General features: G+C 23.4%; 2 protein-coding genes and 1 long non-coding RNA gene across 9 annotated transcripts in view; 1 reads left to right on the top strand and 2 right to left on the bottom strand.

Annotated features, from left to right (window-relative positions):
- Positions 1 to 11295, bottom strand: part of LOC100867557 (adhesion G protein-coupled receptor E3) — a 139017-nt gene extending 127722 nt beyond the window's left edge. For 2 of the 3 annotated variants that reach the window (XM_012495455.3, XM_086916105.1), the window contains exons 1-2: positions 10369 to 11293; positions 5719 to 5916 (exon numbers count right to left, since the gene is read on the bottom strand). In XM_012495455.3, the coding sequence (XP_012350909.1) occupies positions 5719 to 5897 (179 nt within the window). In that variant the 5' untranslated portion in view covers positions 5898 to 5916; positions 10369 to 11293. Of the gene's footprint in view, positions 1 to 5718; positions 5917 to 10368 lie in introns of all 3 variants that reach the window. The other variant, XM_086916103.1, reaches the window with a different exon arrangement.
- LOC147656291 (uncharacterized) lies at positions 3475 to 4544 on the top strand. The gene is made up of 2 exons (XR_015294769.1): positions 3475 to 3571; positions 3650 to 4544. It is a non-coding gene; the product is annotated as an uncharacterized LOC147656291 (long non-coding RNA).
- A 200-nt stretch (positions 11296 to 11495) lies between the features above and the next one.
- dlt (codanin-1 like protein dlt) lies at positions 11496 to 16767 on the bottom strand. Of its 5 annotated transcripts, none has more exons than XM_086916097.1 (10): positions 16443 to 16767; positions 15774 to 16070; positions 15409 to 15685; positions 15172 to 15332; positions 14506 to 15102; positions 14216 to 14446; positions 12824 to 13186; positions 12563 to 12728; positions 12222 to 12490; positions 11496 to 12150 (listed from the first exon to the last, which is right to left on the bottom strand). In XM_086916097.1, exons 2-10 carry the CDS (start codon positions 16053 to 16055, stop codon positions 11995 to 11997), a joined length of 2502 nt encoding a protein of 833 aa, XP_086772223.1. In that variant the 5' UTR covers positions 16056 to 16070; positions 16443 to 16767; the 3' UTR covers positions 11496 to 11994. The 5 variants fall into 5 exon arrangements, with proteins under 5 accessions (XP_086772223.1, XP_086772224.1, XP_086772222.1 ...); XM_086916098.1 differs by having other exon boundaries at positions 16737 to 16757; XM_086916096.1 differs by having other exon boundaries at positions 15774 to 16024; positions 16443 to 16627.
- Between the last annotated feature and the right edge of the window lie 59 nt (positions 16768 to 16826).

Genomic DNA, 16826 nt, shown 5'->3' with positions numbered 1-16826 from the left:
ATGAACGAACAAATTCGTCATTGCATCATCGAGACATAATGATTAATTTAAAGTTGTAAAAAAGAATTAATGATCGAAATAATCCAATAGTAACTTGAATATTGAAAAAAAAATATTGCAGAATAAATTTTATTTAGAATAAATGATGCGAAATAATTGGCAAATTTATTTCGATTGTTCGAAAACAATCGCGTTACTACAATTACGATGCGCACATGTATAATTCGATGGTTGGACCGAAACTTATTGGAATAACAACTGTTTCACACATGAATACAGTATTTCGTTTTTCATATTTAATACATCAATGACTTTGCTTCCATCGATTGTTTTTTCCATTGAATAATCCTTTGAACGTATGCATGCATATATACATCTTTTTTGTTAGTTATAGGTTTAAAATGTTTAAAATGCTTTATTAAAGACTATGATATATATATTTATATATAGATGTTTTGCAACAGCCTAATTATAATATTTGCAATATATTGAAGTATAATGTATAGAGTATAATATCAGAAAATAAAAAAAATTTGCATTTTAATATAAATTATTGTTTAAATATTAAAAGAAAATTCCAAAAAAAAAAAAGAATTTTCATGTTAAAAAAGTATTCAAATTATTTAACAAAATTATGTTAAAATGATTTATTTAAATAGTAGGTTTTTATTTCAATTTTTATCATTAGGTTTGACATGTTTTAAATGTATTAAAAATTATTTTTTGTTAATAATATATTTTGTGTTTGATTTTTATTTTAAACAAATTTATTATTTCTCATCAATAGATTGATCATGCAATTATGTGTAATTTGTTATTTTACTTTGATAACTTGAATTTTATTATATACGTACATATAATAAATTTCATAAATTTCTGATCGATATATAATATCATTTGTATTATTAATTAATTTTAATAATATAATTCAAATATTCTCGCAAATTTTGCTTTTTTTTTTCGATTTATCGTGTAATAATATCGAGATAATAAATCATTCACATATTCCCTTCCTAATTTTTAATACTTCAATATTATTTGTTAGAAAAATATTAATGTTTTAATATTACAAGAGAATAACTAAATATTAAAAATATTAAAGATTTATTACAAGAATATATCAAAATATAAAATATGTAGATAAGTTTATACAATTATAAATAAATATTATTTCCTTCAATAATATAGGATAATTGGTTTAAAAAAAATCTTCAAATAAGAGATTTTTGAATAATATTATATAAAATATTAATATATTATCGATAATTCGATATAACGATAAATTATATAAACGAATGAAAATAATTAAAAGTTCCAACTTTTTTTTATTCAAAGTTATTATTCAAAGACATTGTTATGAATTAAATTTTTTTTCGATATTCGATTCAAAATATTATTGGAATAATATATACAACAAATAAAAGTGATTGAATTTATTTTACACTTTAATATAATTCTTAAATAATTGAATAAAATTTTATTTTATTTTTACTGCAATTTAAATAACATTTTTATATATCTTAATAATAATTTTGAATAAAGAAGAAATTTTTTAATATATTATCGATATATCAGAAATTATCAATAAAATATAAATGAGATAATTAACAACTCTATAACGAAACTTCATGTTGTACCATCAATATATGTTTCTTAACAATTGAAATTATTGCAAAAATTAATTTAAATAACATTTATCACTTTTAGTATCATTGATATTACTATACTCAATAAAAATTCGATCACGTAATAATATAATAAAAAATAAAAAAAAAAAAAAAAAAAGAATTATATTTTTCTTCTATTTCGGTAATTCAATACCAGTTAATATGCTTCGTTCGACCGATAACACCAAGGTCTGTCTCGAGTTACTTAGCAGTTCCAAGAATTGGCGAGAATAAAAAGCTCATGGCCACGTAAGCCATTCCTGCAAATTCCTGACCACATACATTCAGCCACTGCTGTAATTATGAAAATAGTTCGCACTATTATAAAATAATGGTCAAACGTGATATTTCCATGATATTTAACGAATTTCTTGAATACCGTGGATAAATTAGCATAATCCTTTTTTTTTTTACAAATTTCATGAAAATTCTACTTATCGATTTACTATGATTTCCGTGGAGAATACTCGTTATCTTCATTTTTCTCATTTTTTCCCGAATTAAAGAAAAATTAATTACTTTCGATTATATGGTGTTCCATGCGGTTTATCTCGAAGCTTCTAATGAAAGCCTTAATATACCACCTATGAGCTAGCGAGAAAAAGCGAGGAGAAATTTTCCAAGAAATTCCGAAGATTTTTACCTCGTACGAGCAGGATAAAGATCGACAAAAAAAAAAAAAAGGATAAAAATATTCTTCTAACAAAATTTTATTCCTTAATTAATAAGAAGTATAAGTGGATCGAAAAAATGATTTAAGAGAAAAACTGAGGAAATATTAATATAAATATAATGCTGTTTAAGGCGAGCCTCTCGTGAAACTTTTCACACGGAGAAACAAATTTTGGGAAGAGAATTTTAATAGGAAATTTCATAATGTTCTTGTGTGGAAAATGGAAGTGAAATTTTCTCGCGGAAAAGCAAAATTTCCAAAAAACGATTTGCATAAAGGAAATACAAATATAGAAGGGAAGAGATTTGGTGCCAAACTCATCGATCACGCATAGATTGGATACTTGGCGCATAAACACTCGATTTTTAACTTGACCTATTTTCGATACTCAACGATTGTTTTATTTCAAGCTCACATTTAAAATTGGAATTATATTATTAATAGAAATTTTAATTATTTTTAAATATAAAATAAAAATTCAAAGTTTAAAATTCGGAAGAGGTTATATATAGGGATTGGTAGGAATAATATTCAGTGCCAAAAGAATTTCCAATTGTGGATTACAATATATCTATCTATTTATCCTTAACCTAAAAAAAATTTCGTATCGCATTTAAACTAGATGTTGATAAAAAACAAGTGATTTATTTGTACAGATATTATACAGATTTTTGACTATAAATCGTTATCTTTTTAAATAATACAAAATTCCATCCATCAATCTCATTTAAAAAAATAATCATTTTCATATGATCCTTATATCTTTATTTACAGAATAATCAAAAAAATATCAAATTATGTTCCTCTCAAAATCATCTGCAATACTATTTTTAATCAACCGAATTATTCATAAATAATTTGAATTTATAGATCAAAATCGTAGTGCACTTTTCAAAAATTTATAAGTAGCTGTATTTCTGCATGAAATAAAAAATTTTTCGTATAAATATTATGAAAAAAATTGGTTGTAATAAATATTTATCGATGTTGATAACTATTTTATACAAAGAAAAATTAATAAATAATTTTGAATTTTCATTTTTCTCTCATCATTTTTATATTAATACAGATTTTTTTTTCCAATATTCCTTTGATGTCTATTTATTTTTTATTACTTACTTACTTCTCACTTTTAAATGACAGTATACCGCAAATCATCGTCCCATTTATTCTAGATATAAAGCAGAGAAGTTAATTACATACAATGTTTAAATATTTTCTAAAAGCGAGTGTACGTAGAGAGTAAATAAATTGAAATAAGAAATGAGAAACGGGACAAAAGAAGCCTTTTTTTTTTTTTTTTAAACAGTTAATAAAGAAGCCTAAGGAGAAAAACTTTTGAAGGAAAATTTTGAACCAATTGGATTACTGAAATTTCAGTGGCATGAAAGTAATATCCAGCTTTGTGTCGAAAGAATCCCGCTTTAATTTAAAAATGTAACGTCTCTCTCATGGCTGAAGCCATGTTCGTTTGCGATAAAAACAAATTTCCAATAAAAATTTCTAATCCGCTTTTCTATATACGTACACAATATACTTTTTTATATACCTTCTTAAATTTACTGCTAGAAAATTCTATTTCTAGCTGATTTGTGGAAACGCGAATTATACAATGCAAAATAATATAATACAAAAATATTTCATCAGAAATTCTCTAGAATTCTTCTCTAGTATTCCAAGTACGTTATCAAATCTAAGAGTAAAGATGACCAATATATCCGCGAAGAAGGAAGGAAGCCGTGTCTTTTCGTTTTCCTCCAATTTCCGGAGTGGCGAGAGTACTTAATTATAAAGTTTCCACCCCCTCTTCTAACCTTATTCTCCAAGAGCCACTTCTTCGAACAAATCGATTTAAACATTTTACGGATATCTTCTCGTAAAATACACACGATTATTAATTATTTAATCATATTAATTGTCGTATTCATCGATAGGGAATTATATTTGAAAAAGTATGTGTTCAAAGATTGTGTACACTTACTCTTTGTTACATATACTATGTATTATCTCTATTCGAAACACAGCACTTTTTCTTATCACAGCGATAGAAATAGAAATTTAATTGGATACGTTCACATGTATTCATTTCGTATATAACATCGAAGCGAGATCGAAAATATTTAAAAATTATGTATTTCGTTATTAAAATTATTTTCTGTATTTCGACCCCCACTACTGAATAAATTAACCTTGAATCCATTGAAGCGAACGTAATATTTTCAATAGTTTCTGTCATTATTATCGACGAGAGATAAAACGAAGTTCGAATTTCGTGTGTTCCTTATATTATACTTTTAGTGTCGGCAGTTTGAAATCAAATTTGTCTGCGAAGTGACTTTCGCAAAGTCATCAAGATAAGAATCGATATCGAGTTTCGTTCGATACCTCGTTTCATTACGTACGCTCGAAGCTTCCTTCAAAGTTCCATTTTCAAGAATTGAACTAATAAGAATAATGATAGCTTTTATATATATATATATAATAATAATATATTATTATTATTTTATATATTGAAATTAAGTTTACAACGAATAAATACTATTTATTAAATATTAAAATTAAGAAGAAAGAAAATAACAAAAAAATTCAAACTTATAATTCTCCAATCTTGTGTCATATTATACCATGAAAATTCACCTTAACACATTATGGAGCTCGATGCGCGAGCAATGCTATTCTCCTTAATTCAAATGTTATTAAGCATTTTTTCATTTTTCAAGATAAATCGAAATATTTGAAATTTCATACATCTTTTTTTTTTCTTTTTTTTAAATATTTTAAAAAGCTCATACGAATTTTAATAAATTCATTTATTTTAAGCAAAGAAAAATGATAAAACTTCAAATTTCTCGAACATTTTTAACTAAAGAGGGCAGAATGTAACTCGTTGTGAAATCATATATCTATGAAACGTGATATAATGCAAAAAATTTTTTATTTTCAATTATTTTTAAACGAATAAAACTTTTATAAACGTAATTTTAAGATTTCTTTAATTATAAAATAATATCAAACATGACATAACCTAAATCATGTCTATAAATATTTTTTATTTTTTAAGTATACAGATATAATCTAAAGTATATATCGATTTTACTTTATATTAAAACCGTATAAAGAAATCTTAACATGCTACCAGAAATTTTACTCAAAGAAACCAGAAAAAAATTTCACCATATTTGACAAAGAAAGTAAATAATAATTTCAAGCTTCATTCGCGTCAAAAATAAAAATCATTATCTCCGTTGGATAGCTATTAAATTTTTTTTTAAATACTTACTTTGCTTAACCATTTCATCCTACACGTTTGAAAAGAATATCTATATCTCGTCTCTAATCTCTAATTTATCGTGTGAGAATGGATTCGACTCGACCTACCTGTAGGTAATGAAAGCAAAGACTAGTGCCACCAGAGACAAGCTTCCTCCTAAAACCACAATGAGGCTCAACACACCATCTTGATCGAACGAGCTACCCATTCCCGTCGAAATTCCATTAGTAAGTCCGCCATTCGATTGAGGAAACCCATGGATCGCTCCTGTATAAAGTGTCTCCATTTCTTCCTTACTCTCGCATCTACGATAATGTAGAAATACAATATTTTTATCAATTCTTTTAGAATTAATTAACAATAAGATACAAATAGTTATTCTCTATACGGTATATACACATATTATATACATATTTAATATTTAATCTATTTTATGTATAAATAATGATTGAAATGGTTGTCATAAAAATAGGTATAATTACATTTCTATCTCAATAATTTACAACAATTAATTCTGAGTAATCGTGAAACAAAAAAGATAAGTTTTTTTTTTTAAACAAAGATTGATAAGTTTGATTGTCTATTGTTAAGTATAACAAGTATATAGATAATATGATGATATATTTGGAAAGTCAAGACAAACACAAAAATGTCGATTATTTCTTTTTATATTATTAAGTTATAATTCTAATTGAAATTAGATGAAGTAAATGATAGAAGGAAATAGAGATCATTCTGTCTCTGTTACACTGTCCTTCTTACTCTACTCCTATCTTTATTATCTAATGCAAACTAAATAATAAAATTACCTACAACTTAAATAAATAATCCCAATCGACATTTTTGTATAACAATTTTTATATTTATTTTGAGAATCGACTCTTTCATGGTAAGATATTCTATATATACATATTCTTTTCCTATTTTAAGAATATAAGTATACATTAATGCGTAAGTAACTATCAAAGGATCGAGAATGAAACATCTATTCTCTAAGGAAGGGGAAATATTTTGTGAATTGTAAATGGTTTTTTTTTTTTCAATTTTCTCGCTTCACTGGATTGCAAAAGACGAGAGAAAAAAAAAGCATTTCTTATAAATAAGATGGAAAAATTATATTTTGTTTCAGAATGCGTATTTTTAAAAATGTATGGATGCTTCAAAGAATAGGGTTCAGAAAACATGGTGGAAATAAATCTACAGGTTGAGCGAGCAAAAAGTACAATTAACCGAAAATATGATTAACATATAACATTTTCGATAAAAATTATAATCGATAAAAATATGTTGATAAAAATTTGAGAGGGAAAAGGAATCACAAAATTATATTAGATTTTCAATTGCAGTATATTTCGAAGGACAAGCATAGTTTGAATCTATTTTTGTTTCTCGTTCTATAACACGAATTCACGTAACGCAAAATTTTGTAAAAAAATTATCATTATAGAGAAATTGTGTGTATTTATATATGATGATAATAAAAATATATATATATATATATTGTAACATTAATCAATTAATTTTCGAATCGAAGACCAATTATAATATAACTTTGTCGAGTGATCGAGGAAAAAATTAAAAAAAGAAATAGAAGAGGTAAAGCAGCATCTTTTCTCGGATGTTGATTCTTCAATATAATCTACCTATGCGGAATAAAGAGCTTTGATTTATGATTTCTATAGGGAGCGGCGCACGAGGAGTACACGAAATGTCAATTAGGATTTATGATCCTTCAATATCCTATAGTGCACACTAAGCAACTCGTACATTATTCGCATTACGTTTTACATATTGATTTAAGGATGTATCTCTGTGGTTTTAATTAGAATAGATATTTGCGTAAAAGTAACGTATTACATTATTTACAATTAATTATTATGAAAGGTATTAAAAGTTACATATTATTCGATAAGAAGGAATATATATTGTATATGATGCATTCAAAATGTTCCAGGATTAATTTTATTATTATTAGAAAATGTAATAATGTGATTATTTGTGTTACAAAGTAAAATGATGAAACCGTCTTATTATTATTTAGCAAGATTAAGTTTTACTTACTTTTTTTTTTTAAATGTATTAATAGCACAGAGAATGTAATACGGAATAAAATATATAAAGATAAAAAATCTAGAAACGTCGAGTATGGAAAATTATCATTTCGCAAGAATTCTTCGTTTAATTTGTAATATATTATATTGTTTTATATATTCATTTTGAAATATCAATAAATTTATAAGGCTAAAGAATAAAAAAATAATATAATGTGATAAAAATAAGGATAATTAAACATATTTCTAAAAAAATGTTAGAAAATAAAAATTTCAAAACTTGTTGCTGCATTACAAAAATTAATTTTATAGAAACGCGTTCAATTTGAAATGTTTAGACAATGAAAGTAAGTTTTTTTTACACCATTAAAAATAATATTATATAATTATATTGTACAATTTTGATCACGGTAAAATTAACTCTTTCTTCGAAATTTGTCTTTTTTCCTAAAATTGAAAATGGTCATGATAGATATAACATAAGCTGTGATAAATAAAATGAAAGCTATTAGAGGAAAGTAACAATAATTTGAAATTGTATTAAAAAAGAAGAATTTTTCAGATACTTTCAATAGTTTTACAAATATTATCAAGAGTCCATAAAGAATGGAATTACGATATTTTTAACTATTTTTTGCATTGAAATTGTTTAAAGAAAACTTTCATTCATAGATAGAAAAATTATTTATATTTTTTTATCTTAGTTTATTTATTTGTTATTTACACAAGTTCAAAGAAAAGAATTTCATTTATTTATACGTGAAAATATTTTTTATGAATAATTTCAATATAGAGAATAATAAATAGAGGAGAAGATAATATAGTAATATAGTATATAGTAATATGAAACTCGATTCTTAATTAATATTAGTTAAATAAATACGTTTTCTTTTTCAACATGTATACAAGTATATTGAAATATATATATATACTTATATCATTATTATATGCATGTAAAAATTATCATTATATCTGTTATTTTTAAAAATAGTTAATTTATATATATATTGATATCACTGTAAATATATATTAATAATAATAAAAATAATAATACTAAATTCACTAAATATATCCACGTAAATAAATTAAATTAAATTTCTTCGAATAATCAAGAATCAAAATTGCATATTATCTTCAATTAGTGAAATAATACAAATAGGAAAAAAAAAATATACTTTTTTTAAATGAAGATAATAAAATTTTCTAATTAAATATTTGAAATATTTCTTCTAGATAAAAAAGAAATATATTAAATTTAAGGATAATTTAAATTAATTTTCGAAAAAAATAACAAAAAGATAAACTGAAGTTTCACATATATCTTCTTTCTTATTTTCTCTATCTCTCTCTTTCTATCTCTCTATTTTTCTTCTTTATTTTTTCATTTAGAGAAATAAAAATAAGGATATATTAAATATAATGAAATTTTATTTATCATTTAGATTTTTCTCTAAATAGCATTAATCGGAGAATATTTTAAATGCATTTTTAAAACATGTGTAATGTACGAATAACAAATTGAAATCAAAATAGAACAAGACTAATATTTTTTTCAGTCAGGACTGGTAAGGAAAATTGAATTTGCGATGGAGTCTCGCGTATCAGGGAGATGCAAATTGAAACAGGCCTGGTAATTTCCTATAAAGAGGTGAATCAAAATGGCGCCCGACACCGCCAGCCACAAATTGCGGCCTTCCTTTACAAAAATTGCTACTAATCGTGAACATTTGTAACTACGCATTAAATCGTTATTAATCAATCAAGTATAAAATGGATGAAAGGGTGATATTTTCATTGAATTTCACTATTTTTTAAATTACTAAATATATCGCTTCGTAACCAAAAATTGATTAAAAATTTATAAAAATAATTTAAATTTTTTTCTTGAAAAATATTTCAAAATAAAAAAAAAATGTAATGATGAAAGGAAAATAATTTTTTTCTTTTGAATTTTTTCAATCTCGATCAATATTTCGTTGATATATTTTTAAAGATTTGTTAATAAAATTTAATAGAGTCAGTTAACGTTTAAAAAAATGTTTCGTTAATGTATAAAACGATTATAATGATTCCGAAAATTTATGTCCTATGTTTCGTATATTATTTTCTATTCCAGTACGAATTCGAAATTTAAATATACGGATTTTATCGCTTCGATTTCCAATTTGATTCACAAGAACAAAATACATTTTTCTCCCCATTTAATATTTTTATCATATTTGAATCACGATTATTCGCGAACTTTATAAATATTAACTTTTAAAATTATTTCATATTATCTTAATAATAAAGTAAATAATAAAAAATATATGAATCAAAGAATAATAAACAGATAAGAAGAAAGAATAATAAACTGAAATTCCTTATTTTTTTTAAAAATGCAACACATTCAAATTTATAATAAAATCTTATATAACCATAATAAATGTTTGCTCGACATAGATATTTTGACATATGTAATTTACAATCATTTATTATCTAGTTTACATCTTATAATTTTCCTCTAATACACTTAAATATTTTTTTTATAATAATATTTTTATAATTAACATTTCTCTTAGTTAATGTTTGAACAAATTAATTTTATAAATTAAATACTATAACTTTTAATTTTATATTTAAAATATTCAATATTGTTAATATTATAATTCAATATTCATAATTATATAATAAAACTATATGGTTATAATAATAAAAATTTCTTACCTCACAAGGTAGAGAAATAATAATTAATTCGATGAAAAAGATTCGAAAGATGATGCGCGAATCCATGGATCATTTCATGTTTTCTTGAACGAACCACGTGACACTGAACACGTGTTCTAAAGACGCGGATCGTATATCCTTTCGAATTAACGGATATCTTTAAAGAAAAAGGAGTTGAAGAAATAGATCATGTTATTTGTTATTTGAAACTTGCGTTTACATTGTATGTGTAGTAACATCTTTAAGAATGTGTTCGTGTGCTTGAATATCAATCGAATGATCTTTTTTTCACTCGCAAAAGCTGGATATATACACAATCGCTTTTTACTCATGAAACCGATACACGCGATCACCGTTCCATTGCTATCACCTGTCAACACTATTTTTTATCGTCCTTTCTCTCTTTTTCTTTCTCTCTCTTTTCTTATTAACATCTTACGTTCTTAGTATATTGAGAAAAAATCTCACGAAATAATAGATGTTATCAATGAAGTTGCATTTTCTTTTACAAGACATTGTATTCGTTTGATAACCAATCAACATTTACATATCAAAATATTTAATCCAATGAAATAATATAATATTTTATATATCAACAATATCAATAATTGTTGTTGATTCACCACATTAATAGATATAAAATAATATTCCATAGAACGAAAAATGATAATGTGTCATAAAATCATATCTTCATTGTTTGAAATTGAATAAAATAAATACTGACTACATCCGTTGTAATATAGGTGATTTTGTACAAAAAAACACACTTTTTCTTGTTGTAAAGAATATTTTAAACAAATAAACGTTATTTGAAAGAATACATTGAAATAATTAACACAACGTGATGATCATCAACACTGATATTTAACGAAAAATTACGAAGTAATAAAATACGTATGAACTCGTCGAGCAACGGCGCCGAACTGCAACGAAATTTGTTCGCGCTCAAGTCCTTCGCGCATCTTATATTGCGCATATATCTAAAGAATTAATAGGAAATAGAAATATTTCAAGATTTTTAATATTATGATAATTGGTTTATTTTAATTGAGAAAATTATAGAAAATATAAAAATATCAAAAATAAAAAAAGAATAATAATACAAGGATGGAGTTCATAAATAGAAATGTAAAAAACAAATTCTTTATTTTACTTTTCATACATACGAAAAGTTAAAATTTTTCGTTAACTATAAAATACGCATTCACTGGATAAATGCAACAATAAACGTCAAACATGGAAATAAGTCAATAATATTAAATTTAAAAATATGTAAAAATTTAAATTCATGCATATGTACAGATATAATAACCAATACTTTAACCATAAAAGTAGCAAATAATATTGCTAAATGTCAAACCAATCAAGTTGTAAATTTGAGATTCATCGCATTCTTATACAGAATTAACGAGTTTTATACATTCGAAGTTAACTAAAATTTGTTATAGATTTACAATTATATGGTAATAACAATTTTCGAAATTAGTGTGAAACACACATCTCTTTCGTCATTAAATTAATTAATGTACAATAATTTACATTCATATATGCACAAGAATTGTATAATTTATACAATTAATACATTAGCCTATGAAGAAGTTAAAAATATAAATGATTAAAAGAATATCAGTCTATAGAATTATAATTATCGCAAAACTCTATTTCGTTATATGTTTCAGCTATCCAACCAAGTAAATATTTTACTTTTTCTGTTGTTTCATCTGATGCTTTGAAATCAGTTATAACTTCCATTAAACATTTTGATAAACGTTTTAGTATGGGCTATAAAAAATACAAAAATTAATAATTTAATAGAAATGATATTTATCACAGTATTATAATAAAATATTTACCACAGGCCAATTTTGCCTAAATAGAGCTACACATTGATCACTAAAATTGTCAATATCTAAAACGTTTTTTTTTATCAATTTATTAATAAATTTTCCAAACACTATCCAAACTTCTTCTTTTTCTGGTTGAGCTAATAGCATAACGTTTCTAGAACTAAGTATTCTATTTATTGATGAATCCAACTCCAAAGTTTTACAACGACTCATTGCCCATACTTTAATAAATTTTTCTTGAACTTTTAAAGTAAACAAATCACTTCGATAAGCAACTATAAATAAAAAAGAAATTAATATTACAATTTATAATAAATTATAGTTATAGTAACTTAATATTTTATTACCTAAAAATAAAGCAAAATCTATACTAAGAGAGTATAAAACTTTCTCTGGCCCCACAACTAAATCAGCTCTTTCATTTAAGGTCTGATATAAATTATCCAATACAGTTAAAACCATCGTTATTGTTAAAGAATCACCACCATTATCAAGTATAATCCATATAAATTCCTATAAAAATTTTAATATAAAAAATAATATTTTCATGTTAATAATCGTATTATTATAATATTATGCAAAGAAAAATAAAATATAAAAATAATTACTCTTAAATTATCAGTGATAGTTGTTGGACTCATAGCATTTGGGTTATGTTTCTTTTCTTCAATTGGATGTAATGGTGCATTGTTTTTTAAAAATCTATTTAATTCAAGTTCCATATCTTTTATAAATAATGATCCACCCACTATGTGTGATTGTATCCATTGATGTATACGTTCCATAGCTAGTCTCGTAGCAATTTTAGTACACATTTCCTTCACGGATGTCAAAGAATCTTCCGCTAAGAGAGACTCCATACATTTAGTTACCCGTAATTCACAAATTCCCGGTATAGATGCTTCACATTGATCTTTCAATTCTTTAGACATATTTGTAGCTAAAGTATTCATATGAGTTGATATAAATGCCTAAATAAAGTAATATAATATGATTAAATTTTTATATAATTTTGATTGTTCTTAATCGATGCTCCTTATTTCTTATAAAAAAAATATTAAGCTATTTATATTTTATTATAATATTATATTAAAAAAATTTTTAATCTAACACATATTTTAATTTGGAGATCACAAAAAATGAAGAGAATATGAACAATAAAACATTACTTTGCTATGTTTTTCTTAAAAATATAAGTTTAAATATAAGTTTTTGAATTCAATTTACTCAAAATTACAATATCTTCTTAACTAAAAATTTTTTGATATAAAGTTTTTTTATAAGAAATAGTGAATTGCACAATGAATTAGTGCAATAAAAATTATAATTCTATTTATTAAAAAATTAAAATTGATCTTCATGTGACTTTGAGATATCAATTTATAAAAAAATTATTAATATTGCAATCTTTTTATATTAAATTATTTTAAATTTGTCTCAAATATTTTTCATATCATTTATATTTTCTAATATTTAATTGGTTTGGTTCAAATAAATATATTGTCAATCAAGTATATAATATATGAGATACCTTTAGAAGATCAAAAGAAATACAAAAGTTGATATATAAAAATTGATTGACATATTTTTAATATATTAATATATAAATTTTTAATATAAATAATTTAAGTTTGTATTATATGTATTATTATATTTGTGTTAATTAAATAAAATGAAGTGAGAATAAAACAAGATGATGTAACAAAAACAATTATAGAATAATGTAATCTGTTTCATTATCATCATTATATCTGTTTCACTTCATCTAATACAAATTTAAGTTGCTTATTCTTATTACTTAATAAATAAAAAATTTAACTAACATTTTTTTGTATATCAATTTTTACATTTGTTTTGTCCTTTAAAATTAACTTTCCAAAAAATATTTTAACAATTTATATATGTAATTTTATAGTAATATAAATATATTTTAAATATTGTATATTTTAAATAGATTTTAATATTGTAATATAAATATATTTAAAAATTAACAAATTTACCTTAAAATCTGTAATATTACGTAATAAATCTCCAATTTTTTCAGGTTGCCTTTCAATTTGCTTTTTTTCCAAAATCTCCCTAAAAATATTTAAATTCATTTCTCTAGAAGACATTAACAAAGTGTTACATATATGTTTCACACAAGTTGAAGCAACTCGCTCAGATACAAAATCAACAGTTTTTCGTGTAGATGCTGGTTGTCCGCCAAAAAATGCTTCTTCTAATTTCAACTATTAAAATATAACCATTATAATATTTCTTATAAAATAAATTTAATTAATAAACTTACCTCTAGATGTTTTATACCTGCACTTTTAGCAGATTTATGAAGTTGACTAGAAACTGGTGTAATATGTTTATTTGAATTATAATTATTTAAATTTGCATTTGAATTCGATACAGATACATTTAATCCAACCAGTGGACAACATATACGCAATGTTCTTTCATTAATAATATCTAATTTGTCTAAGTTACATTTAGTTGATGTAACAGACACAGTAGGTTCCCCCAATAGTATATTCTTTTGCACGTATTGTTTATCAAGTTGCTTCAAATTTCTTAATTCTTTAACTTTATATATTTCTTGCCAAGTAAGATAAAAATCTTTTGGAACATTTGATAATTCAAATAACCAGCATAAAGTAGATTTAAGAAGAATTGCTGTTTGTTGAGAAATAAAACTATCAGATGTAGAAAAATCAAAATGATTTACAACTTTATAGATATAATATAAAAGTTCTAAAGTTTGCTTATAATATGGTAATCGAAGAGATACAGTATCCATCATAGCCAAATATTTTGCTATCCAAGGTACAGTTAATGATAATTTTCCTGATGCTATTGCATTATGAAGACAAAGATGTAAATTTATTGCTGGCACAACCTAAATAAAAACTTAAACATTAATTATATATAATGTAAAATCATAAAACATTAAAAGTAGATCACTTACTTTGGTTCTTATTTCCACTTGAGTTGCTATTAATTCTTTGAAATTATTTGATTCTGATCTATAAGGTAATGATACAAGGAGACCTAACACTTTTGCAAGAAGTCTTAAACTGCATAAGCATATAATAAAATTTTGCTGAGTTTGTTCATCAACTATTGTTTCTATTAAAAAAAAAAACTCATATTTATATATTAACAATAATTAAAAATAATATCAGTATTGAATAAATATTAATACCTGAATCTTCTATTTCACTATTATTAAATTGAGTATCATTCAATTCCATTATTTCATGAATTAAACAATTTTCCAAATGAACATAAAAAATTGGATTAAAAGCAAACAATATAAAATCTTTGAAAAATTCTTGCACTCCAGGGAAAGATGGTTCAGTGACTTGATTTTTGGAAGGCTGTGGAGTTACTAATCGTTTCTGAAGCTGATTCAATTTTTTTGGATTTTCATGTTTCAAAGCTTTTAAAAAACTTATACTTTCATCATCTTCTACTTCTGTCTGAAAATCATAAAAATAAACTGAAAAGTTAACAAATAAATAAAATATTGTTTATAAGCAAACATATAACTTAATTGTTTAAGCTTACCTGTTGTCTATTTTGTATACATGAAATTAAAAGTTGTGACTTAAATAATCTTGCAAAATGATAATAATTTATAGCATCATTGTGCAATGTTAACATAGTTCTTATTTTACTTCCTAAAGCTATTTGAAAATTCCAACCAGGTACTGAATGATTTTTTTCCCATATTCTAAATATTTCATAAAATGTATCTCTTTGATTTTTAAATGTTTGAAAAGCAGCTGCAGATGGAAAATTTTCACGATTATCTGTATCTATTTGAAAACACACATTTAATTCACCCATTATGTATATAAGTAGCTGTAAAAAATAAAATAAAAATATAATTTTATTCTTATATATAATAAATGTTTGTTTTATATCTTTGATTTGTTAAATTATATTAAAATATTTATATTAAAATAAAAATATTTACTTCAATAGTGAATAATATATTTCAGGAAAACTCAATAATAATAATCACACAATGCATAAAGATTACATATAATAAATAATAAAAAAAAAAACTATTTTATAAATTAGTTTATGTACAAATTTTGTAAATAATACAAAAATTGTTATATTTTATTCATACAATTGCAAAATAGTCTTATTAAAAATAATTCTTTAAGTAAATATAATTACATATAATTACAAATATTGTATGTATAATTTAAAAGGAAATATATTTACATTGTATTTCAAAAATATATACTTTTACAAATATTTTAAACGTACTCATTTACTTAAATCACGGAATACATAAGATAAATGTCGATCAATTTTGAAATCTAGTAGGTTATGTTTATAACTGTAAATACGCTTCAAAATAATGTGCTACAACTAAAACTTATGCAATATTAGTTCACACATTTATAATTCGTTAATTGAAAAAAAATTTTTAATTTTTACAAAAGGCTATATTTTAAAATATACATATATCAATGCTGTAGTATTTCGCATTTTGAACACTTATTCTTGACATACAATAATTCAATGGCATCCATCTTGCTTTTACAAATAGAATATATATATTTATTATTCTAGTATGTTATAAATTTTTATATAAGGAAATAT

This window comes from Apis florea, unplaced genomic scaffold (assembly GCF_048593485.1).
Source record: "Apis florea isolate Af1SG1 unplaced genomic scaffold, ASM4859348v1 contig_37_pilon, whole genome shotgun sequence".
Taxonomy (NCBI): Eukaryota; Metazoa; Arthropoda; class Insecta; order Hymenoptera; family Apidae; genus Apis; species Apis florea.
The sequence above is the reverse complement of the archived record's forward strand: the minus strand, read 5'-3'. Positions and strand labels throughout refer to the sequence as shown.